General features: G+C 47.1%; 5 protein-coding genes across 49 annotated transcripts in view; 3 read left to right on the forward strand and 2 right to left on the reverse strand.

Annotated features, from left to right (window-relative positions):
- Positions 1–26,132, reverse strand: part of LOC118502631 (flotillin-2) — a 158,674-nt gene that overhangs the window by 16,594 nt on the left and 115,948 nt on the right. The gene's annotated exons all lie outside the window — the stretch shown is intronic.
- On the forward strand, positions 1,364–6,043 carry LOC118502626 (glucose dehydrogenase [FAD, quinone]). 2 transcript variants are annotated; one of them, XM_036035006.1, is made up of 4 exons: positions 1,364–1,527; positions 3,740–4,130; positions 4,206–4,376; positions 4,457–6,043. In XM_036035006.1, the coding sequence occupies exons 2-4, from the start codon at positions 3,929–3,931 to the stop codon at positions 5,953–5,955; spliced, it is 1,872 nt and encodes a 623-aa protein (XP_035890899.1). In that variant the 5' UTR covers positions 1,364–1,527; positions 3,740–3,928; the 3' UTR covers positions 5,956–6,043. The 2 variants fall into 2 exon arrangements, with proteins under 2 accessions (XP_035890899.1, XP_035890900.1); XM_036035007.1 differs by lacking the exon at positions 1,364–1,527 and adding an exon at positions 3,392–3,640.
- On the reverse strand, positions 6,103–8,574 carry LOC118502619 (glucose dehydrogenase [FAD, quinone]-like). The gene is made up of 2 exons (XM_036034992.1): positions 6,903–8,574; positions 6,103–6,834 (listed from the first exon to the last, which is right to left on the reverse strand). The coding sequence occupies exons 1-2, from the start codon at positions 8,559–8,561 to the stop codon at positions 6,385–6,387; spliced, it is 2,109 nt and encodes a 702-aa protein (XP_035890885.1). The 5' UTR covers positions 8,562–8,574; the 3' UTR covers positions 6,103–6,384.
- LOC118502621 (glucose dehydrogenase [FAD, quinone]-like) lies at positions 8,686–11,554 on the forward strand. The gene is made up of 2 exons (XM_036034995.1): positions 8,686–10,609; positions 10,685–11,554. The coding sequence occupies exons 1-2, from the start codon at positions 9,089–9,091 to the stop codon at positions 11,159–11,161; spliced, it is 1,998 nt and encodes a 665-aa protein (XP_035890888.1). The 5' UTR covers positions 8,686–9,088; the 3' UTR covers positions 11,162–11,554.
- Positions 12,013–22,065, forward strand: LOC118502622 (glucose dehydrogenase [FAD, quinone]). 5 transcript variants are annotated; one of them, XM_036034999.1, is made up of 3 exons: positions 12,013–12,163; positions 14,088–14,452; positions 20,180–22,065. In XM_036034999.1, the coding sequence occupies exons 2-3, from the start codon at positions 14,162–14,164 to the stop codon at positions 21,779–21,781; spliced, it is 1,893 nt and encodes a 630-aa protein (XP_035890892.1). In that variant the 5' UTR covers positions 12,013–12,163; positions 14,088–14,161; the 3' UTR covers positions 21,782–22,065. The 5 variants fall into 5 exon arrangements, with proteins under 5 accessions (XP_035890892.1, XP_035890891.1, XP_035890889.1 ...); XM_036034998.1 differs by lacking the exon at positions 20,180–22,065 and adding an exon at positions 18,378–20,037; XM_036034996.1 differs by lacking the exon at positions 20,180–22,065 and adding an exon at positions 14,640–16,744.

Genomic DNA, 26,132 nt, shown 5'->3' on the forward strand with positions numbered 1-26,132 from the left:
ACGGAGAGAGAAAGAGAGAGAGATAAAGGAAAATAATATAGCTGAAATAAATAAACTCAACACGATAGAAAGAAGAACGAGTGTGACAGAAGCAAATGCGTTTAAAGCATTTTTTTGACTATTTATACACGCGCCGGCATTGATGACATTTGCATGGATGAAAAGCTTTTACTATCGACACATATACGGGAACTAAGCTTGGGATGGAATGTCTGTCGTTTGATGCTGGCCGTTGTCGAGAGTTTTCTCCTGTCCTAATAGCGTAGGGAAGGCAGATGAGTCAGACCGGTCGGAAAATGCAAGTGTCCACTGGGTCCCCGTAGGCAGAAAGTGAAGTGAAGTAAATAAGGTTGGTGCATGATAAACTGCACGTACGCCGATGTTTGAGTGTGGCTTAGTGAGGTGATTGCATAGTCCATGTGCTTGGTGCGGTTGAGGTTTATTTGCGCTATAGCTGGCGAAGAAAAACCGGTATTTTCTTATTGGTCCAGTGAATGAGCGAAGGAAAAAATGGCCAATAATAACAAAACAAGAGAGACGAAAAAAACCTGGCCAAGTAGAAGTAGTAGAGCCGCTATATTTTCTTTCCCAGCCGGTACAGAGCAAAGAAGTCAGCGTACTTTTCCGCGGACGGTCAATGTGTTGGCGAAGCTCACCGAACCGTGACATTGACATTGAACTGCAGGTTTTTTTTTTTGTGGGGGATTAGTTACAAAAAAGCGGGCTTTTTCTTATCAGGTGTAAAATGGGGGCCAGCGTTTTCATAAATTTTCCAGAACCGTTATAAGAGCTCATTGGTAAAGACATAGATTAACAGTTGTTATACTTTGGACTTCAATTCTGAGGTTCCTCAAGTTGCATAAGTCCTCATCACCAAGCAGTTGTGTCAAAAGTAGTCTCAAGTACAATGACAGCAGTTCGAAACCGGTTATAGTAAAGGACGAGATCCAACTCGCCGGAAGGGCGACTGATGATGAGCCGTACCTAGCATCACTACCACTTTCCAGCACATGACATTCTTTCAAGACATTCGCTCGTGCACTCTCCGGATGATGTGCTTCTTGGGCGGATTGCAGACACCAATCTCTCTTAAAGCCAAGAGGTGTCTGACGAGTCTCGATGGGGGTAGTGCCAAAGATAGATAGATAATATAATCGGCAACAGCTGGAGTTGCTGCAACTCCACCCGATGATACCCGTTCGGTGAAATAAAGATGCCGATCGGTGTACGGGGATGGTAACGGTACCCGCCGACGGAAAACCGACCCTTAACAGATCCTCCACCACGCGCCATCCGATGGAGAAGTGGTGGCCCCGGGCCGGAACCAACACGATCGGGCGAACGACGGCCCATCGTCAGTCGAGCTCCAACTTTCTTCCGTGGAACCTGTGGCCGCAGCTGCAAGGAACGAACGAACACAGCAACGCTGGTGCTCCAGCGATGATTCGGTGATCGGTGATCGTGTACGTGCGTGAAGTGAATGGGTAGCCCAGCAACACCAGTGTGGAATATAAATGTGGAAAAAAGGTCAGAATAATACACGGCGCAATAATCGTGGCTGAGTGGCTGAGGAACCATCCCCGGATGGGGGGGGGGGGGAAGGTTGCTTTTGGTACTTTTGGTTCTTATTCGGGCATGTGTTCGGGCCCAATCCGTGTATCGCGCGGAGTTACATCAAGAACAGGAGAAACCGTCGAAGCAGACGACCTGAAGAAGACCTACTTTCCAAAAGAATGATGCCGGGGCGGTGTAATCGTGTACATATGGGTTGTGCATGTGTGTGTGTGTTGTGTCTGCAGGCGGCGTGCAGCGTGGTGATCAAAGAAGCAGAAGGTGGTCTGCGGTCTTATGACCCATTTCTTGTTTTGGTGCGGAATACAAACATGCGGGATTTCCTGGCTGGAAGGCACAGGGAAGAAAGCTGATTTTGATGCGGAGAAGTGGGTCTTGCAACTAGAAATGGTGTGGTGACTAACGAAGAAAAGCTATTTTAAAAAAGACATGGATGGTTTTTAAGAGTTCTATTCCGTTGCAGCGTTTCAAAGTTGAAGTTGTGTTTGATGTTCTAAGAGTTCTGATAATAGATTATCAATCAGAATTTGTTTTTGGAGATGGTCTCGAAATGATAGATAGCTCTTTTGCCTTCAACTTGCGTGGAACAGTTACTTCCCTTATAACCTTCACCAGTCCAACTCCTTCCAAAGGTCAACTCAAAGTTGGGGCCAGAGAAACGAAAACTAGTTTGTGCCTTTGTTTTCCCACTTCTTTGGAGGTTAAGGTCGTTAGCACACGGTACATCTGACGGAAGATAGTACTGTAGTTCCCGGTCTCCGATGAACGTGAACGAGGTGTTAAAGTTAGAGAAACGTGTAGGGTCTCTCTACCCAATAAGGGAATCGGTCGTTGCGTGTGCTCACCACCGAAGATGAAAGTGACAGAAAGTGAACAACGTGAATCCCGTGAGCCACCGGAGTTGTGTAAAGCGCAGGTGATGCGTTTTCATGTGGAAGCTGGCTGCACAGGCTAAAGGGCTTCCGAACATAAAAACAGGGTAAAAGCGGGTCTTGCATAGCTGTTCTGTTTTCTCTTTCCATCGCCCTTATTCACCACCATCGACGAGCCCACGTTCGAACATTCGATCAGTGAAAGTGATTTCCCAATCCTTTCGGAAGCATTCCGTATTCTGGCCTTACGCAAGGCATCGAAACGCATGCATGTGTGTCCACGTAACTTACGATCAGCTTTCCCGCACGGACCGAATCGACCAGTTCCAGCAGGTCGGGTCGGTCATGTGTGATAGGGCTGTTTGCTCCTTTTACAGACTCAATGACAAAAACGTTCGCATCAAAGCGCGATTGATTAATTACTTCACATGTGCCGATGCGTGAAAAAATTGGGAACACAATTTTTTGGTGACTTTCGGAGGGCAAACTATGTTGCGAATTACAATTTCCCGTCACGTAGCGACAGGGAGGGCATCACTTTTCCAAAGTACTCGGGGCTTAGGAAAGGGGACGGATAAAGCGCTTTCCAGACATTCGCTCAATTACGATCGTTAAAAATTTTCGGCAATCGTACGTGATCGTGGTGCCACAATCTATGACATCGTTTATTCTACACACTGCCACACTGTAATGGGTAAGGAAAGCGTACATCGCGTGCATTACATTCCGATAGTTTCGTGGCAAAATGGATCAAAATCGTGTCGTGACGTAAGGTGGTGGAAGACGATTTCACAAGCGTTTATCAGTGTGTCATCGAAATCAATCATCAGCCGTAATGTCGCGAGTGGCTTCGGGATAGGGCTCTACCATTTCGTCTACTAGCGCTGCTTGTCACAGTTTGAGTAGGAGTTAATTGAAAATAAAACAGAAAACTGTCGGTTAAGTGGAGAAACATTTAAAATGCGTACTGCATGTGCATTCTGCGCTAGTGATCGTGACGCTGCCAGTGGAAGTCGACGAAAAGTGTGAAGCAACACCTTTTGGCATAATGGCAGCAGTATGATTGATGACTAATGCTGATTACATATTGTGTTGTTTAATTTACACTGCTTCGGAGACATTGTAGAAAGTTACAGACAGTAATGTGTAGAAAGCTTGCTTGAATGGATGCAAAAACATGGACGCCATAGTTTCAGGTCCATTTCAAGTCGTTTAAGAACACTGGTTTTTAAAGCTGGAAGGATAATTTTATTGTGAAACAAGCTAATAAAGGAATCTATTTTCTCCATTTATAGGACGGAATATCTATACCAGTGATTCGGAAAATGGCCCAGTAAAACCTTGAAAACTGAACTAAAAACCACGTGATTATGCAGCATTATGCAGTGAAGTGAACGTACACCATCAACCACACCTGTTGACAGCGAGTGAATCAAGTGCCGAAAACTTTATCGACTGCAACTGCAACTCCTACTAGGTTCAGAATGAGTGAACTTGTCGGTGCAGCCTTTGGCTCGGTCGCGACGGCTGCCTCGAGCGTTGGCTGGTTTGTGCCGATGCTGGTAGCCGCCATTGCCTACTTCCAGTACGAAGAGTTCATGGATCCGGAGGCGCGTGTTATCGACGTCCCGACGGAGATTATGCTGGACAAGTATGATTTTATAATTATAGGCGCAGGATCTGCCGGTAAGCTGAACGTTAATGATATGTCGTGAACGGGACTTAAGATTTGTTGTGTGGCTTTCTTGCACTCGATTGCAGGAGCTGTTCTGGCTAATCGTTTAACTGAGGTGGAGAATTGGAATGTGCTGCTGCTGGAGGCCGGTGGCGATGAGACGGAGATATCGGAGGTACCGCTAATGGCGGGCTATCTGCAGCTCAGCAAGCTGGATTGGAAATACAAATCAGAACCGTCAGGAACGTTTTGTCTAGGTTTGTAGACGTGCAAAACATTGACCTTGTCGTAACGTATTAACGTTCCTTTACCACTTCTACATTATACTCAAACACAGGCATGAATGGCGGACGATGCAACTGGCCCCGTGGTAAAGTACTTGGAGGGTCCAGTGTACTGAACTACATGCTTTATCTGCGCGGCAACAAGAAAGACTACGACAACTGGGAAGCGATGGGTAACACGGGCTGGGGCTACAAGGATGCACTGTATTACTTCAAGAAATCGGAGGACAACACCAACCCGTATCTGGCCAACACACCGTACCATTCGACTGGCGGCTATCTAACGGTTGGAGAGGCACCCTACCACACACCGTTGGCGGCTGCATTTGTGGAAGCGGGCGTCGAGATGGGCTACGAAAACCGGGACCTAAATGGAGCGAAGCAGACCGGTTTTATGATAGCGCAGGGAACGATCCGCCGAGGAGGACGTTGCAGTACGGGCAAAGCGTTTCTAAGACCGGCACGTTTGCGACCCAACCTGCACGTGGCCATGTTTGCCCACGTGACGCGCGTTATGATTGATCCGATCAGTAAGATCGCGTTTGGGGTGGAGTTCATTCGCGATCGGAAAGTGCACCACGTGCGCGCTTCCAAGGAGGTGATCGTATCGGGTGGTTCCGTAAATTCGCCCCAGATACTGATGCTTTCGGGTATTGGGCCGAAGAGCGAGCTTGCCAAGCATCGGATACCGCTGATCAAGGATTTGCCGGTGGGTGAGAACCTGCAGGACCACATCGGACTTGGTGGGCTAACGTTTATGGTGAACCAACCGGTATCGATCGTGGAGAACCGCTACCACTCGATGTCGACCGTGTTGCAGTACGCAGTGTTAGGGCAGGGTCCACTAACTATTCTTGGTGGGGTGGAAGGGCTCGCCTTCGTCAGCACGAAGTACGTGAACGCATCCGACGACTATCCAGACATTGAGTTTCACTTCGTATCCGGCTCGACCAACTCGGACGGTGGCAACCAACTGCGCAAGGCCCATGGTCTAACGGAAGCGTTCTACAACGCGGTCTTTAAACCGATCAACAACATGGATGCGTGGAGCATCATACCGATGCTGTTGCGACCGAACAGCGTTGGCACGATAAAGCTGCGGAGCAGCAATCCCTTCGACTATCCGTACATTTACCCGAACTATTTGCACGACGATCGTGATATGCGTACGCTGATCGAAGGTGTGAAGATAGCGTACGCCCTGTCGCGAACACAGACGATGCAGAAGTACCAGTCGACGCTGAGCGCGTACAAGTTTCCTGGCTGTGCGCACATACAGATGTTCACCGACCTTTACTGGGAGTGCATGATTCGGCACTACACGTGCACGATCTACCATCCGGTCGGGACGTGCAAGATGGGCCCGTACTGGGACAAGCAGGCTGTCGTCGATCCACAGCTGCGCGTGTACGGTGTACGCGGGCTGCGTGTAATCGACGCCAGCATCATGCCAAAGCTTGTCAGTGCCAACACCAACGCACCGGTTATCATGATAGCCGAGAAGGGTGCCGATATGATAAAAGACTTTTGGATCAAGCGCGGCGTGGCGTAATTGGATGCTCTCTCTATTGCTTAAATCCCATCTATGTAAAAATGATTTTCCTCCCAAGCGACAGTAATGTGATGAATGATGGTTCTGTTTTAAATGCGTGAATGCGACGGGTGTGTATGAGACTATACGATAAGAAACTTAATTTATATACCAACCATTAGTAGTGAATAAAAATTTATGAATGTACTATAGGTAATACAGTGAGATTAAATACAGATTTTAAAGGAATTGGTATGAATATTTACATGTGCTTTTCTTATACTACAAACGATACAACACCTGGCAAAAATAGGTTGAAAATGAAGACATGATGAGACCGACCGATAATCCTAAGTTTCCTTAACTATTCGCACACAGGTTAATACAACTTCTTAAATAACCTCGCCGAAAAATATCGTTCAGTTTAATTTGCTATCCTATTCCCCACGTCTAGCTCTGTTCCATCGCTTTGGCAGAATAGTCATCGTGGAGCGTTTTACATTCCCGAAGCGAGTCCGCGTGTGCCCTTAAATCCGCTGCGTACGCTGCCTTAACGAGATCGGCCGCCTTCTCGCCGGTTGCAATCGTTGGAACGTTCGTGTTACCGGTAGTAATGACGGGAAAGATACTGGCATCTACAACGCGCAACCCATCGATGTGGTGAACGCGCAGAAAACGATCGACAACCGCCATCCGGTCCGTGACAGGTCCCATCTTAGCCGTACCGCACGGATGGTAAATTGTCTGCGTGTAATGTCTCACCAAACAGATGTAGAAGTCATCCTTGTTCGGAAATAGTTCCTGTCGACACGGGGACCGAGAGTAGTCGATCAAGGTGGCATTAATTTTGCGCATCGCGGTAGTGTTAGCCAGAGCCTCGGCAAACTTCAAGCCTTCGATCTACGAAGTAACCAGAGCGTAAGTCAGGAGAATCTTTTTCCGTTTGTCCAATAAGGAAGTATACTTACCAACACCATCATATCCTTGTGATCGTGGAAGTAGTTGGGATAGATGCGGATGCGATCGTGCGGGCTTCCACTTGCCAGCTCTAACCATCCACTGCTCAACGGGCGCGATAACATCGGTATGACCATGTACGAGTTTTTGTACACCTGTTCTTCGTATACCTGTGCGTAGTACTGGTTGCTCATACCTGATCCACGCTTACCGAACCGACCACCGTCCGTCAGATCGGAAAGACTAGCGAGAAACAGCTCAATGTCTGGCCAATCCAGTGCCGGATCCTGGTACTTGGTGTTCAAAAAGCCCATCACCTCACACAGTGACATGCCGTAAAGCATCCCGTCGCCGTTAAAGAGAAACCGTTGCAACGTATCCACCCCGACTGCATCGGCGAAATCGTACGCTAATGGACCGCTCCCGGGAGGTGATTGAACCGTGTACCCGCCAGCCCCGGTTGCGACATGGTCCTGCAAATTCCTTCCAACACCGGGCAAGTCCTGGATCACACGAATACCATGCCGTTCCAGCTGTTCCCGTGGTCCTATCCCGGACAACATCAGCAAATGCGGACTGTTGAGTGCACCGGCCGATAGAATCACTTCCTTCGAAACCATCACATAGTATCGTCGGCCTTCCTTCTCGAACTGCACCCCATACGCACGGCGATCTTTCGGATCGATCAAAATCCGCTGCACCATCGTTTTGGTCGATATGTGAAGGTTTTTGCGCGTAGCTGCAGGCCGCAAATATCCTTTAGCCGTACTGCACCGTAACCCATTGCGGATGGAACCATGCGGTACGGCAAACCCACTCTGCACTGGCCCATTCACTTCACCGTACCGATTGGTAAGACCCATCTCCCGTATCCCGGCCAGCAGCAGGTTTCGCAATGGCGTATGGTAACCGTATCGTTCCACGCTGATCGGACCACCCTGGCCATGGTAGGATAGGTTCGCATACTGAGGATCGCGCATGTCTTCCAGCTTCAGGAAGTACGGCAGCATGTCTTCATAGCTCCAGCCCGGGTTGCCTTGGTCGCGCCAAGCGTCAAAGTCACGCGGGTTACCGCGCACGTACAGCATTGCGTTGATGGTTGAGCTGCCTCCGAGTGCCTTTCCACGTGGCCACCGACAACGATGGTCTTCCATGGCGAGACAAAACTGGTCCGACGGTTCCGTGCGAAACTTCCAATCGACACGCGACGTCTGCAACGTTGGATAGAGGAACGGTACATCGGTGAGGTAGGTTTCGTCTGTACCGGCTTCAAGTAACAGCACATCCCAGTGACAAATTTCGGACAATCGTGCTGCCATCACGGCACCGGCCGAACCAGCCCCAACTACCACAAAATCGTAAATGTCCTGTATGAATGGTCCCGGGATCGGTTGAACACGATGATGGAAATCCACAATGTCTGGCCGCTGTAGCCATATGCTTGCGTCGATCAACAGCAGAAACACTGTACCGATTCGTGACGTATAGAGAAGCCGCGTCCGTACCTCGTACGTACCGATTGCGTTCATTTTTGTTAGGGAATGAGGGACGCGCACAGTCACTAAGGCACAATTACTGAGGAGGCGAAAAATGTGCTCCGCACTGGACAGGTACTGGAAACAGACTGACGCCAGCAGTATAATCGATGTGGCAAAGTGTCTTAATAACATCAATGGCAGACAACAAGACAAAAATAACGCATTTTTGTACTAAAAAAAGGTCCAAAAGCTCGTTCAAAGCTATTAACCTATAGAAGATGCGCTTGTGTACATCCAATTAGTACAAGGTTTGTTTTAAAGGGAGGAAATACTATCACCTGCCCAAATATACCTATCAAGGGTGATAAAATCCTGTTTTTAAATAACTCCAAATATCTACAACATGATGTCATAGTCAAACTTACGTCGAAACGGTTCCGAGCCCTGCCGTTCGGTACATAAAACGACCCCGTTTTGTTACTTGCACGCCGTGTCTATTCTGATGCCATCAGCAGTTTTGAATAAACCGTTGTAAATAAACTCAACCCTAGCACGTCTCTTTAGAAACTTTGCGAGCTTAGTTTGCGATGAATCGTCAAGTGAACATTTTCTCCAAAACCATCCAAAACTCCAAAACTCTCGTATCAGCTGTGTGACGAAAAACAATCAAATTCTGTTGTTCCCTGTGGTCTCCTCAGTTCGTGCCCTTGTGACTCGCGATGGGATTCGGTCCACTGGAAAGCCAACACACGCGAATGCGTATTATGCTTACGCGTCCAAGCAGTGCGTTGATATTATTACTACTCGATGCCTGCATCTGGTTGCAGCGCACGGACGTGGTCGACTTCCGAAACCGGGTGCAAGACATCCCATCACAGTTCATCTACGACGTGTACGATTTTGTGGTGGTTGGTGGTGGCAGTGCGGGAGCAGCCGTAGCGGCACGGTTGTCCGAGGTGTGCGATTGGAATGTGCTTCTGCTAGAGGCCGGTACCGACGAGACGTTCCTCAGTGATCTCCCGTACCTGTATCCGGCCCTGCAGAAGGGACCGCTCGATTGGCAGTTTGAGACGGAACCTAACGAACGCTTCTGTCAGGGAATGCGTGGTAATCGGTGTAGTTGGCCGCGCGGCAAAGTTCTCGGTGGTTCGTCCGTGCTGAATGCGATGATGTACGTGCGCGGTAACGCGGAAGACTATGACGAATGGGCAAACTTGGGTAATGTGGGTTGGAGCTGGCGCGATGTTCTACCGTACTTTGTGAAGATGGAAAATGTCCGTGATCCAAACATTGCCGGTCGACCGTATCACGGCACGACGGGACCGATGACGGTGGAGCTTTTCCGGAATTATTCGTCCCTGCAAGCAATGTTTCTACAGGCGGCTGGGGAATTGGGCATGGAACTTTCGGAAGAAATTAATGGACCCAATCAGCTGGTGTTTGCTCCGTTGCATGGTTCGATACGAGATGGTTTGCGGTGTAGTACGGCTAAGGCTTACCTGCGTCCGGTAGCGAACCGGAAGAACCTACACATCTCGATGGATTCGATGGTGGAACGGGTACTGATAGATCCGAACGATCGCCGTACTTATGGTGTTCAGTTTCGCAAAGGCAACCGGCGTCAGTTAGTGCTTGTGACGAAAGAGATCATTCTATCCGCGGGTGCTCTAAACAGTCCACACCTGCTGATGCTGTCCGGCGTTGGACCACGGGATCAGTTAAAGCGGCACGGTATACGGGTGATCCATGAGCTGCCCGGTGTCGGTCAAAATCTGCAAGATCATGTGGCTGCTGGTGGAGGTGTGTTCCTGATAAAGAATCCAAACGGAACCACACCACTTTCGGTGCGTTTGCTCGAGGTGAACGATGTGTCAACAGCACGCGATTTTCTGTTCCGCAATCAGGGCCGGCTGGTGGCGATGCCTTCCTGCGAGGTGATGGGATTCATTAACACTAAGTACAACAACCCAACAAGTCGGCGAGGTGATGTGCAGATCTTTATGTCAGCGCAGTCTGACATTTCGGACGGTGGTACGGAGGGTATGGCGGGGGCCGGACTTACGTACGATTACTACGCGCGTAACTTTGAATCCTGGGTGTATCATGACTCATTTCTGATCATGCCACTGTTAATGAGGCCCGAAAGTCGTGGATGGTTGGAACTGAACAGTGCTAATCCATACGACAAGATCAAGATATATCCCAACTACTTTGACGTCGAACGTGATCTGGATATTCTGGTAAGGCAGGAGAAAAGATTTTGTAGCCATCACCATCTTTGACGTTTCTGATAGTTTTCGATTTGTACTCGGTAGGTTGAGGGACTCAAGTTTGGAGTTCGTGTAGCGGAAACGTCTACCATGAAGCGCATCAACGCCACGTTCATCTACGACGTGGAGCATGGCGACACGTGCCACGGCATCACCGGGGATGACTTCTTCAAGTGTCTCATACAACACTACTCGCAGACAATCTACCATCCGTCCGGTACGGCTAAGATGGGTCCCGCCACCGACCCGATGGCGGTTGTCGATAGTCAGCTGCGGGTACATGGGATCGGTGGGTTGCGCGTAGTGGACGCCAGCATAATGCCGACCATTACGACCGGAAATACGAACGCGCCTACGATCATGATTGCAGAGCGGGCAGCCGATTTGATCAAGTATGCGCATTTGCCGGCATTGGTGCGCGAAGAGCATTACCGGCAGTGTGACACCATCGACTACCAATATCACCCAGAGCGTACCAACATAGTGACACGCGATAAACAAAGCACCAACAGGGTGCCATAGTGTGAAGATTATAGCTTTTGATGTGGTGTAGTTTGTAGTTGTGTCATGCATAAGCCTTTCACGTAATGCATCGTGCAAGTAACAAAAAAAGAAGGAAAATAAACAGCAAATGCGCCATTTGTCAGTCAGCGTTCTAAAATAAGCTAAGTAGATCGGTGCATTCTAAAACAAAATTTGCTATGTTGACACTGATTATCAAGCACTTCCAAGAATTGATTATCAGTTACGTGTGCGCTCGCGGGTGTATAATACTTGGCCCGTCGCCCATTCCGGGGTCGACCGATTAGGATTAAGAAGATTATCGAATTGTAGACAACAACATTAGAAATTATAACTATTGCTCAGGAGGACGCCAAATTGAAATGCAAAATAAACTTTTTTAGTATACTTTAAGATTGTTTACATTTAACACTATGGTGATAAAAACACTGAACAAATGTGTGTAAGTGATGGCAAACGATATCCCACAACACCTAACAAACACTAGGTTTGTTATGCGTGCGGCATAACTGAGCATTGAGGGATAAAAATAGTTCCGAGCGAACTTTTTATGTCAAATGTAAAAGAAAAAATTCACATAAAATTAAAATATCTTGTTCTCTCGGTAAAAACAAATCATAAAAAGTTAATCAATAAAACTGAGAAAAAAAAAACATTATGCGGTCTGGATTGTGCAATAATTATTGGACATGTACTGCTGGCGCCGAACGCGTTGTGCTCAACCAACACTAGAACAATTACGTACTGATTGCCCACCGCAGAAGCTTGATGGGTGGAGAGAGGAAGATAGTTAGAACGAGAGAGAGAGAGAAAAACACATAGAGAGAGAGGAAGAGAACATATGTGTGCGTGTATGTAGAGCGAACGCGAGCTTGACCGCGAGCCCAACACGCCATGAAGATAAAAACGCCGGCTAACCGCGAGATGTAAGCCGCAGTTCCCGTTTGTGCTTGGTACCGTCCGGTTTGGTGTGCTCACGCGGTCCGAAGAGTCAAGTTCAATGTAAGTACCATCTAGCTTCAACGTGTGTGCGTACGCATAGTTCAAGTGTATAGTAATCCGGTTTCTCCCAAGTTGCTGAACACTAGCGCGTTGATGTAGTTACATAGTGTGTGGTTAATGCTACTAGTGAGGTGATACAACTCGATTAGCAATAGTTAAGTTTTTTGTGTTAATTTATACGAAAATTCGTGAGCCCTATTGCCGTTCGTTGTCTGTAAGAAGGTTGGAGAAAATTCCACCCATCCCATCCCAATCGGTTGAGTACATACTGACACAGTGGGAGCAGCACGGCTTTCTGCCAATCCTCGTACGCATACAGCTACCGACAACGTGAACATCGGTCTTCCTATTCAAATGCAAAACAACAACAAGCCCTGTGTGGTTTCAGACAGATCGCAATGTGCGTAGCATTACTTCGGAGGTTGCGCATTTTTTCTTATGCTGTACCGTTGGTCTCTCTCTCTCTTTCTTTCTCATCCAACTGATCAACCGTGATCATCCGGTTTCTGTTGTTGATACGTGCAATTTATCTGGGGTTAGTGGGTTAGGGCATGCCTGCATCGTCAATGCTTCCTCGCAACTATATATACGATTGCAAGACTTGTCTCTGCAAAGGCATTGAATTCTGGTGTCTGCTGTTATTAAAATCACCAAGGAAAGCTTGTGGAAACATATGGCATAGGCTCTCTTCCATCAACCTATCAAGATGGTGAGCACATGGTGGAAACACATCCTAAAATTATCATACTGACTAAAAAAGCACGTTTTATTAACCATGATGACGTGTGAAATTGTAGCTACTAGTCCAAAAATCCGCTCATTTTTTTTCCTTAAGTCGACGATTGACGCGCCTGCCCTGATAAGAGGTGCGAGAACGATAAGTAGGTGCTGGCGAGCCACTTATTATATCATGGTTATCGGTGCCCTGCTAACGTGAATTTTTGTTGTTGTAAAGGTGACAAACAGTGCGACGATAATGTTGTTACCATGCTTACCCACCACCCTTTCGATGTTTGTTGAGACAGGGAAGCATTTAACATTTAACATTTACCAACGGTTCATCCAACTACGCGAAGATGTGTGACAGGATTGTTCTTGTGTTGTGTGTCTTTTTAATATTGGCATACCTGGTAGGGGCGAGAGGGAAAGAGAGAGAGAGAGAGAGAGAGCAAAAATATGTTAAGTAAATCTGGAATAATAACAGCCAGCGGTGCAGTAGTACTACAGCAATTTGAAAATAAACAAGACGTCACTCAAGCGCGGTGCATGACTTTTATTTCCATTATCGTGTAATGGTTGAGTGTGTCTGGTTGCAACGCTTTTCCGCCGGGATCTTAAATATAAACAAAAAAGATAAAAATGTTTTTTTTTTATACGCATTCAGACAGCGACGCATTACGCGATATTAAGTTAAAGAGCAAGATACCGCAGAGGACTTTTTTGTAAGACTTCAATAGCGGGAAGGTACCACAGGCTCGCTAGATATTAGTTTAGTTAAAGTGTTCTGAGATTGTTCATGTGACGTATCTCATTATATTTCGACATTTTTATAGAAAGAAATTTAATTTTGTAAGAAAAACTGGTTTTTAGAGTTAAAAAAACCCAAAACAAGCAGGAAACGTCAGGCAATATTAATTCCAAACCCAGTAGTTTACCCACAAACAATTGTATTAAAGTACCAGGATCTTTGGCACACTTGTGTCAAGGCTCCTGATAACATGTGTACAAACTGTCAGCAATAACTTTAGTGCATGCCGTGCGGTTGACCTTCACTGCACATGTTCACTGCACTATAAGAACCGGGTCGTTAGATGAGGTAGCGTATCAGTCTAACGAAGCCACCGCGCCGAGACAACCAGGCCACGGTTAGCATTCGTCCGTACTGGAAACAGACTAAAACCAAAACCCTGCTCTTCCATTGCAGCTCTCGATTCTGATCCCGGAACAAGACAATACAATCAGCCAACGGTTTGCAGAGTAAACGCGTACCGGAAGAACATGGAGGCCTTGATGGGTGGCCAGTGTGCGGCGCAAAGCGTCGGACCAGCCAATCAACTGTTCGGACTGCTGGTGCAGACTATCCTGGCGGCCCAGTGTGCGATTTCTCCCCCGGACATGTGGCCGAAGGACTACGGCCCGACGGCACTGGCGCGCGGTTTGGACGAGTATGATTTCGTGATCGTTGGTGCCGGATCGGCCGGTTCGGTTGTGGCGAACCGTCTGTCGGAAAACCCTGACTGGAAGGTGTTGCTGCTGGAGGCCGGCGGAGATCCACCGATCGAGTCTGAGGTAGGCTGCTTTAATACGATTTACGCCTTCAGCCAAGGTGATGGGTTCAGCATGTACAAAATGTTTGCCTCTCTTGTTAGCCTTACATCCTGCAACCCTCGTGCTTCCTATATTTCTTTAACCTGTTTTCCTTTTCCTGGATTGCACTAAAAACAAACGTCCCTCATATCCACATCACACCTGGTAGATTCCTTTTTTGCAAATACACTTAGAAAAATCCAGCGTAGATTGGACATACTATGCCGATTCGAGTGATGGATACAATGCAAACGGTGGTCGCACTGCTTGTCGGGCTTCAACGTCACCGGAAGGTTGCTTCTGGCCGCGAGGCAAAATGCTCGGAGGTTCGGGAGCGATGAATGCGATGGTGTATATTCGTGGCAATGCACTCGACTACGACACGTGGGAAGAGTTGGGCAATCCTGGTTGGGGATGGCAGCACGTACTACCGTATTTCCGCAAATCGGAAGATAATCAAGATGCGACAGTGATTGGTGATGGAACATTCCACGGCACGGGAGGCTACTTAACCGTGAGCAGTACTACCGGAGATACTGCTCAGATGGAACGACTACTTGAGGCGGCTCAGGAAAGTGGATATGAGTATTTGGAAGACTTCAATGGTGAAGATCACGTTGGATTCGGTCGCATGCAGGTTACCATGGCCAACGGAACACGATGCAGCCCAGCTAAGGCGTTCCTGGTGCCGATCAATGATCGTCCAAACTTGCATGTGATTAAAAATGCGCTTGCAACGAAACTTGAGTTTGACGCGGATCGACGAGTTTCTTCAGTTCGGTTTATACTGGGTGGCGATACATCAGAGAGCAACCGGAATGAGTTGGAAGTTAAGGTGCGAAGAGAAGCGATCGTTTCGGCTGGAGCAATCAACACGCCACAACTGCTTATGTTATCGGGCATTGGACGTGACGCGGACCTAAGGGAGTTTGGTATTTCAGTTGTGTCAGACGTTCCTGTCGGGCGTAAGCTGCAGGATCATGTGATGGTACCCTTGTTCTACAGGATCAACCGATCAACGGCTGTGGATTTTGACCTCAACCGCGATATGGTGGTTCCGTCATACGAATATCTAATGCATCGTACCGGTCTATTAGCCGAACACGGAATGAACGGTTTCATAGGCTTTATAAACACAGTCAACCATTCTGATCCGTACCCGAACATACAGTATCATCATATGTACTCGCGCAAACGGTCCGGTATTGCGGGTCAGTGGCTACGGAAGATGGATCTTGAAGGGCCTGTGAGCAACGACATTGACGACGCTAACAACGGAGCAGACGTACTCGGCGCGTTTGTTGTTCTGCTGAAACCCAAATCTTGGGGTCGCATAAAACTGCGATCGGCACAGTTCTGGGACAAACCAAGAATTGATGCTGGCTATTTAACCCATCGCGACGACATAAAGACACTGGTCGAAGGAATCCGTGCGCATCATCGCATCATGGCGACAGATGCTGCCCGGGCGATGGAACCAGACCCAGTACGCTTTAATCTACCGGCTTGTAAGGATAAACTGTACGGGACGAACGCTTATTGGGAATGCTATATTCGGGAACTTTCGTTGACACTGTACCATCCGGTGGGAACTGCCAAAATGGGTCCATCGGAAGATCCAGACGCGGTAGTAGATTCGAGACTGCGTGTCAGAGGTGTGAATGGACTGCGAGTAGTCGATGCAAGCGTCATGCCAGATATTGTAAGCGGCAACACGAATGCACCAGTCATCATGATAGCCGAAAAAGCGTCGGACATGATTAAGGAAGATAATGGATGGAATGAATCACAAATATGGAGTCACGTTTGGGATAAGCTACAACAGAAGTTAAAGTTTAAATAAGGTTGTTACTGTAAATACTGTGTTGCGTTTTAACTGCGCTCCAGGTTCACTCTTATCTATTACACTGGTCAGTGGTTGTCGATTACGAGTTATACGGCAGGTGGGATTGGAGTGGTTTTATCTGTTTGCCTATGCAAGAGGTATTAGCAGGAAGCGCACGACTTGAGGCAACGCGCACGGGCACAGGCACTGCTATGCACATTTAGATGCAGACGGAAACTTGACCGATGTGTACTCTCCACTTCAGATCGCCAACATGGCGATGGTGTTGCAGCACAGTGAGGTTGACTGGGCGTACAACGTGCGGCGGACGGAGAGTTCGGGTTTGGGTACGCGGAACGGAACGTTTTGGCCCCGCGGCCGCACCTTAGGTGGATCTGGCGCAATAAATGCGATGATATATGTGCGAGGCAACCGTCGCGACTACGACAGCTGGAAGAGCTTGGGCAATCCAGAATGGGGCTGGGAAGACGTTTTGCCTTACTTCCGAAAGTCTGAAAATATGAATCATGAGAAGCTGGTTCGCGGTGCCGGTGCCAAGTACCATCGAACGGGAGGATACTTGAACGTGGAGCAGCGCATTGATAACACGATACTGAACGGAATCTTGAAACGAGGGGGCACGGAGCTAGGACACGACTGGATTGATGATTTCAATCGTGACAGGCACGTTGGCTACGGTAGTTCGCAGCATACGATTATTGGTTCGACTCGATGCAGTCCGGCAAAGGCGTTCCTCACACCAATCCGACACCGTGCAAACTTGCACGTCATCAAACACGCTCTGGTCGATCGGGTGTTGATAGATGAGCGGAATGTCGCCACGGGCGTACGCTTCGTTATAGAGGGAAGTCAGCGTGTTCAGCAGGTAGTCGCACGCCGAGAAGTCATTGTCGCTGCGGGAGCTATCAATACACCGCAGCTGTTGATGTTGTCCGGCATTGGACCAGCGGACGAGCTGAAGCAGTTCGACATCCCGCTCAAAGTGGACCTTAATGTTGGTGGTAATCTGCAAGATCACGTGGCGGTACCGTTGTTTTTCAAATTTTACAACGTGCCAGATCCGAATGTCGATGAGCAGTTTGCTCAGCTGAATGAGCTGTACATGATAGCCGTTCAAAATCGTAGTCAAGCCATCGTTCGAACCGGATACCTGGATACTGTTGCGTTCCTCAATACAAAAAATGCCTCCGACCCATATCCCGACGTGCAGGTGTTTAACTTTGGATTTCCCAAGGGTGGTCGGTACAGTGAGCAGCTAGCACGCAACTTTGAACTTACGGAGACAATAAGCGCATCCCTTCAGGAAGTCGATCGTATTACACCCGCAATGTATTTGCACATTACAGCACTCAATCCAAAGTCACGAGGGCGTGTCCGGTTGGCAAGCAGCAAAGCACGAGATCATCCGATTATAGAGGCTAATTATTTCGAAGATACCGACGATCTTACCGTGTTGGTGCAGGGCATACGCCTCCAGCAACGATTACTTCAGACGGAAGCGTTCCGAAGTGCGGGAGCCACGCTACATCGCCTCAACATCCCCGGCTGTAGGGAGCATGTGTACGATACGAACGAGTACTGGGAGTGTTATGTGCGGCATTTGACCATCACTACGTATCATCCGGTTGGGACGGCGAAAATGGGTCCAGCTACCGATCGGGACGCAGTAGTTGACTCCAGACTGCGCGTTCGAGGCATCCGTGGTTTGCGAGTGATCGATGCCAGCATTATGCCGCTGGTGATCAGTGGCAATACGAATGCTCCCACCATCATGATCGCCGAAATGGGATCTGACTTCATCAAACAAGATCACGGACATCTTTAATGTGCAAAAGACCCTCCTCAACACTAGATAAATTGTTAGTACAAATTCTTGACAATGTTAATCGAAATTCTTTCCTTTCTACAATCCTACTATATCCTACCCTGAAGTCTCCCCTGTTCCGACTAGCAACTTGCCTTAAACCTTAATCTCATCTGTCCCAAAGGGTACTCTTCTTCATACGGGATAGCGACGCTAAAAGCTTTAGTCATCACCACACACATGTCCGCTTATTGCAGATTCCGGAGACATTCTTCACCATACAGAAAACCGACGCAGACTGGGAAAATTACGCCGAACGTACGCCACACGCTAGCAAGGGTTCCAAGGATGGCGCTTTCTGGCCACGGGGCCGAACGCTTGGTGGATGTGGTGCGATCAATGCAATGCTGTACGTGCGTGGTAATTCCCGTGACTACGACAGCTGGGCTGAGTTGGGTAATGCGAACTGGGGCTGGCGTGATGTGCTACCGTACTTCAAGAAAAGTGAAGACAATAATGATCCAGAGTTGTTGCGTCAAGATGGTGGCAAATTTCACGCAAGCGGTGGCTACCTCAAAGTTGGCAATTTTCCCGTTAACCATCCGCTCGCGGAAGTAATGCTGCAGGCGTTCAAGGACGCAGGATTTGAGAGCAATAGCGATATCAACGGTGCACGGCAGGTTGGATTTGGTCGGGCGCAGGGTACTATCGTGAATGGTACACGTTGCAGTCCGGCGAAGGCTTTCCTGGTGCCGGTGAAGGATCGACCGAATTTGCACGTGATTAAGCATGCGGTCGTCGTCACGGTAGAGCGCGATCCTTCGACCGAACGCTTCAAGTACGTGAACTTTATGATCGACAACAAGGTGCTAAAGGTTGCGCACGCACGCAAAGATATTATTCTGGCAGCAGGCGCGATCAACACGCCGCACATTCTGCAACGTTCCGGCATTGGTCCGAGTACGCTGCTGAAGCAGGTTAACATTCCGTTGGTAGCAGATCTACCGGTTGGAGAAAATCTGCAAGATCACCTGTTCGTACCGTTGCTGTTTAAGCTGCACAAATCGACTGCCCAAAACTATAACATTCAGCAGGAGTTGGTGAAAAATCTCTTTCAATACCTTACGACACGCACGGGACCGATGGCTGGACATGGTGTGACGAGTGTGATCGGATTTATTAACACGCTCGACGCTTCCAGTCCTTTCGCGGATATTGAGTATCATTTCTTCCAGTTTGAGAAAGGTTCCGGAAAGTCGGCTCTGTTTTGTGACAAGGTAGGCTACAATCAGGAGATAACGCAATCGATGATGGAGGCCGCTACTGAGGCTGATGTGGTGATGGCGATCGTGGTGCTGCTAAATCCCAAATCGAAGGGACGCGTTACGCTTGCCACCGAAAACTTTAACGAGTTTAATCCACCTCGCATTGAGAGTGGCTATCTGGAGGCTAGGGAAGACGTGGAAGCGGTCCTGCGTGGTATTCGCTATATTAACAAGATTGTCGATACGCCAACATTCCGTGAGCATGAGGGAGAACTGCACCGAATGAAACTGTCCGAGTGTGACCAACAGACGTACGATAGTGACGCTTACTGGGAGTGTTATTCGCGGCATATGACGCTCACACTGTACCATCCGGTCGGCACGGCAAAGATGGGTCCGGACAGTGATAAGGGCGCGGTAGTGGATGGCCGGCTGCGTGTGAAGGGTGTGGAAGGATTGCGCGTGGTTGATGGTAGTATTATGCCGAACATAGTGTCGGGAAATACTAACGCGCCCATTATGATGATAGGCGAGAAGGCATCCGATATGATTAAGGAAGACTGGGGTGTGGGACCAAAACATACTGAGCTTTAACTTTACATCCAGTTTGTTACATTGTACGTTTAATAAATGTACCATCATTTATAGATCATTTTGTGTACGTTTCATTTCACATTGACCATTGCTGTTGCTTGCTGTGTGTGTGTGTTTCCGCATGCGTTGAGATCGGAATAGATTGGGGTAACCTGCTGCAAGATATTTGAACCCTTCATGTCTTATCTACATATAATCAGGTGCCATATCTCGCGTTTGGTTTGATGAACAGTTCCCATGTGTGGAATTATTATGCCGAAAAGAGTGACACCGCCAGCAAAGGGTACAAGCACGGCAGTTACTGGCCCCGCGGTAAAATGTTGGGCGGTTGCAGCAGCAACAACATCATGCTGTACGTGCGTGGCAATAGCCGTGACTACGATCGTTGGGAGGAGCAGGGCAACCCGGGCTGGGGTTGGAGGGATGTGCTAGAGTATTTCAAAAAATCCGAAGACAACGGTGCCCAACACTTGCTGCAAGAACGTGCCGAATACCATGCGCAAGGTGGATTGCTGAAGGTAAACTCTTTCATGTCGAACGAGATGACCAAACTGGTGATTTCGGAAGCGGTTCAAGAACTGGGCATACCCGAAATCATGGACATCAACAGTGACGAGTACATCGGTTACAATGTGGCCCAGGGTACGGTCTACAAAGGAAGACGCTGGAGTACGGCGAAAGCGTTTCTGAACACTGCGAAAGATCGTCCGAATCTGCACATCGTCAAAAATGCTCACGTGACGAGGATCAACTTTGATGGAACCGTAGCCACCGGGGTTACGTTCGATCTGCCCGAGCGGAAAGATATTTCCGTGCGCATAAGCAAGGAGGTGGTCCTATCTGCTGGTGCAATTAACAGTCCACAGGTTTTGAAACTATCCGGTGTGGGAGCGAAAGAGCAGCTCGACCGGCTAAACATTCCATTGGTGAAGGATATACCGTCGGTAGGTGAAAATTTACAAGATCACGTGATTATACCTCTATTCCTGACTCTGCACGGTTCACGACCCATCGAACGCAGCATGGACGAATTGCTGGACAGTATCTACAGCTACTTCCGTTACGGGCTCGGAACGTTCGGTACCGTCAGCGTGACAGATCTGCTAGGGTTCGTCAACACACAGAGTCCTGCCGCCAAGTTTCCTGACATTCAGTTCCATCACATGTTGTACCTGTGGAAAACACCGGACGTGGCAAAAATTACTCAATGCTTCGGATGGGACGATTATATCGCTCATCAGATTATCGAGCAGAATCAGAAATCCGAAATCTTGACGGTGCTGGTAACGCTCCTGAATCCCAAGTCGAAGGGATCGATTCAACTTCGAACATCCGATCCGTACGATGCACCGATCATCAACGCCAACTATCTGGACGATCAGCGTGATGTGAAAACGGTAATCCGGGGCATTAGGTTCTTCCGCAAGCTGCTCGATACGGAAAACTTCGGTTATCACGAGCTGAAGGACTTCCATCTGAAGATAGCCGAGTGTGATCAGTTGGAGTATGATTCGGATAGCTACTGGGAGTGTTACGCACGCTACATGTCCACCACGATCTATCACCCAACGGGTACGGCCAAGATGGGACCGGAAGGTGATCAGAGTGCTGTAGTCGATTCGAGACTCAAGGTTAAAGGTGTGCAAAAGCTGCGTGTGATCGATGCTAGTATCATGCCAGATATTGTGAGTGGTAATACAAATGCACCGACGATCATGATCGGTGAGAAGGGTTCCGACTTGATAAAGGAGGATTATGATTATGTAGGCAGCAAAGACTCTACCACACACACCGAGCTTTGATTGGCAAGAGAACGAAATTTGATTGAATAAACTGTTGTTTCATGTGCAATTTAAAATGTGCGTAAAATGTATTTGTATAGGAGAAAAAAATCGGTCTGAAATGGAAGCTCTGTGTTGGAAAGAGAAGCAAACCGTTTCACTTCAGACGTTTGCTGCGTTCGCCCCTAAATGTATGCATCTGTACAGTGTATGTATGTAAATCTGTACAGTGATGGCAGCAAAAATAGGGTTGATTTATAATTTTAACACGAAATATTATAAATAAAGCGGCCGAAACTTAAAAATCAAATGCTGTTGTCAAATAAATCTTAAAAGTAATAAGATTATGTTCCATTTTTAATGCTCGAGATTTCAATTATTCATAATAATTGTTTAATATTCCGCATTGGCCTTGAAGACGGAGAAAGTGATTTGGCCAGTCACGTACGCAATACGAGCTGAACGACATTCCATTGTGTATGCAGTATACGATAGGGCATTACTTAACAGCTTAATTTGGATGTCACCCACTCGATGGGTCTGTAAAATTTTTACTGCTTTCTAACCAACCCCACAAATCGTGAGTCCCCCTTGTACAGCAATACTGCGTAATCGCAGACAAAAGAAACGAGAGTGTTTTTGTCGTAATACTTGCAGGTACGCTATTCCTTTACTTAAATCAGTTCTTCATCGACAGTGTGTCTTCATCCGCATATGGCGATGGTGATTTACCTGTAAAGAAAAGATAAAACGAGTTTTATTAGTCGATCGTTTTACAATTTGATGAGCAGCTAATGATTGAGTTGCAAATATCGTTGCTCCCGTGTCCCACATTTCTCCCCTCGAGATTGGTACTTTTAAAAATCTTCCTATGGCTCAGCATTGTATAATATGGCTAACGCTGAGACTGACGAGAAGTAGCACGGGTGCGAAGGTCGAATCACACAGGGTCCCCGTTCGTTGCAAATTTTGTCACGTTGCCTACTTTGGGCTGTGTTGATGCACATGCAACCAAACGCGTGCTCTCTCCCACCGCTTGGGTAAGGTAGAAGCGGTTTGCTTGTCTGCGATCCACAGCAAACTGTAGCCGACAAGATTCCTGCAGAAACGCCGACATATAGTACAGGCTGAATGCAACGGTGCTGGTACGGTACACCGTGTGTACATCTCGTCCCGAACCGGTTAGTGCATTTACCAAAAATGTCAGTCGTAGCGGTGGCCGTTTCTCGATGGTGTAATTCACGGTGCAGTTGCTTAAGGCGAAAGAGAATAGTGCATCCACGCAAAACCTACCCCAATCGATAAGCACAATGTAATCGTCGGCATTAAATAACAGAGCTGATTGAGGGTAAACATAACATTTTGAGTGATGTTAAACACAAACCAGTGAAATTAATCAGAGTAAGAGTCCTTTTATAACCTTTTGAAAGTGAACGTATTGTTAGCGAAATTGATAGTACAGCAGGAGCAAATATGCATAGAAAATATCAACCATCGACTTTCCATCGCAGCAGCTTCAAACCAAATCGTCAACGTGTTTGAGCAGCTTCACAAATACTGACCTAAATTAGCATTGATTTAGTCTCGCATGAAGAGAGAGAGAGAAACAAAACGCGTTCGCAAATAAATACCCATAAAACACCCATTAGCGCACGGCGCGATGGTTAAACAGCCAGAAAAATGCTTCTAATACCCCGACCGTTTAAAGGCCACAGCATCATAAAATGCAGCGCTGCAAGGACATTTACCCTTGCATTAATTATCTCGTCTGGAAACGTTGTCCAATCAGCCGTATCGCATTGTTTTCTTGCCGAACTTTCAAACTTCTCACTTCGGGCCGTATTTTTTGTTTGACGTTTGCTTTTCAAAAACGATTACCGCATCAAACGGAACAGCACCGGCACGCACGGCGCCTTCGACCGATCTCGGTGAAGGTCAATCGGTTGTGAAGATGAAGCGAAAATTGATCGATTGAGTTTACGTACGGCCCGTGATGAATTTGGGTGACCGTTGTGAACATTTAAAGTAACGAATCAGGAAAATGGAGACAGCGTAGGGCGATAACGAACGCATCACGGCGGGCCTGTTGGGACAATTTTCATGTTTCGTCCTGAGCAATAGCGCTATTTGCACGAAAGTCTTCCGACAAACAAATGCAAAGGCCGCTTACGGCTGCCTTTGTGATCGGGTCCGCCAGCCAGGCTTATACTCGGGACGGTGTTTTAATGGGTTGTAGAAGGTGGAACTTTTGCCTCTCAATCAATGCACAGTCGGTTTATGTATATTTTGATACGATGGTCGTTTATGGTGCTTTGTTTTGTTTCCCATACGCAGCATATCGGTGCGTGTTGAAGTTTCGCAAACAACGGTTCGAGCTTCAAACCAACCGTCGGTGTGGCAAAGCGGAACAATTTGATTATGCTACGATAAATCGATGCGATCGCCTTTCAGGAAGCGATAAGTGGCGGCTAGTAGCCATGCTAACCAGTAGCTTATGAGGAAGAAATGGAAGAGGATTGCGGACATCCTGGATGGGTAGGTAATGTGCTAAAACATTCAAGAGCAAGTGTTTCTCACCGCACGCAATAATTACATTTTTTACCCAGTGTCCAGAATGTGGAAATTGTATCAAACTGTTGTAAAGTATGTGCAATAGACCATGGGGAAGATATTTCGTTTCATGGAAGTGACGCAATCACTACCAAAGTGTTTGCTCCTAGTTTTTGGTGAAATTACTGTTAAATAAATTGTTACTATCTTCATCGATAAAAACCCATAAAATTTTAGCTCAAAAATGTCATATGACTCAATAAGTAATCCCGATATTGTACCGGGTTTATGTATTCTGTCTAGTAGAGAATTGTTTCCGCATTAGTAAAAGTTTGCATCATTTTGTAACTGAACTGATTAAATGAACGAGACGAGTTGCTCGAGGCGATTGTAGTGCCAGCACAAGGCAATCAAATCACGGGAATTAATTCCGGACCGTTCCCTCGTAGTGAGGACTGTGCCAAAAAGTGTTGTAGAAAAGTAAATAATTGGATAACGGTCAGATTTGATTAGCTTTGACAGGTGACAGATGAAATTTGAAATTGAGTGTTTTTGGCAACACTGGTATCAAGGGGCGGTCCGGTGGCCGAGGCGACAGCGGTCTTCAAACGGGGCAGGGCCGGGGTTCAAATCCCATCTAGACCACTTCCCCGTACATAAGGCTGACTACTTTAGTACGGGTAAAATTAAGTCACAGAAAGCCAGAAATTGGCAGGCCGAGGCCTCTCGAGGTTGTAGTGCCAAGGAAGAAGAAGAAGAAGGTATCAAGTAGGTTTAAGCCGCAAAAATCTCGAAGAAAGAAAGAGTATGGTATTTAAAATATTTCTTAGCTATCAAGTGAATATAGCAATAAGTGTAGTAAGCCTTTAGACGGCCTGTGTCAAGCCACGTTGGAAGAAAAAGATGAATATTAAAATTCTCATATCTTTGAATTTAAACCGGTTATAATATTGCTGAAGAACTTACAAAGGTTCTTCAAACTTACAAAGGTTTATGAGGACTTCCAGTCGTTTTTTTGTCCGTTTTTTGACGTCCTCTTGGCTAAGAGACCTGGGCATGCTATAGCCTGTTACAGCTTTACAAGAAAACAAAGATTTCTTATTTTTTGGCTTGCTAACTCAAGGGAGCTTTGGCCTGCCATTACTGGGTTCCTTGTCTCAGTTAGCCCAGTTTATCCAGCAGTCAGCGCTGATTTAGAGAGGATCTGATATATTCTGACATATCCTGATCAATAAATAGCAACAAAGGGCATGAAGAGCTCATTTTAAGACCCTAAAGTCCTAAACAATTTCTAATAAAATTGTCTAACATGTTCAAAAATTTCTAACAAAAAGTCTAATAAGCCAAAAAGACTTGGCTGGCAAGACCTAAGAGATCATTGGCGAAGAGGAAGAGAAACTGTTATGCGACAATCAATCAACTTCCTATCCTAGAGCTTTGTGTATGCTCAATTATTTGACATAGTCGACTCTTGCATCCGATGCTCTAAAAATGTAAAAAAATATTTAAAAAATGTTTCTTAATACTTTAAACACAATTAGTTATGAATTTCATACATAGAGAACTCATTACATGCAATTCTTGTAATACTTTTGGATCAATAATTTTATGAAAACTATAGCAGAGCTGTTAAACCGTCAAAAGATGTCTTGTGTTGTAAATGATCAGCTAATAAGCATTGAGATAGCTTGCTGATCTTGATCTTGATGTAGTCGAGACAGACGCCGGCTAAAAATGTAAGTTTTTCAGCTTAAACCTTAATAGCTAAAGAACTTTTCAATTTTTAGCAACAACTACCATCATTATGAACTTCGTCACAGTT

The sequence above is a fragment of the Anopheles stephensi genome, chromosome 2 (genome assembly GCF_013141755.1).
Source record: "Anopheles stephensi strain Indian chromosome 2, UCI_ANSTEP_V1.0, whole genome shotgun sequence".
NCBI lineage: Eukaryota > Metazoa > Arthropoda > Insecta > Diptera > Culicidae > Anopheles > Anopheles stephensi.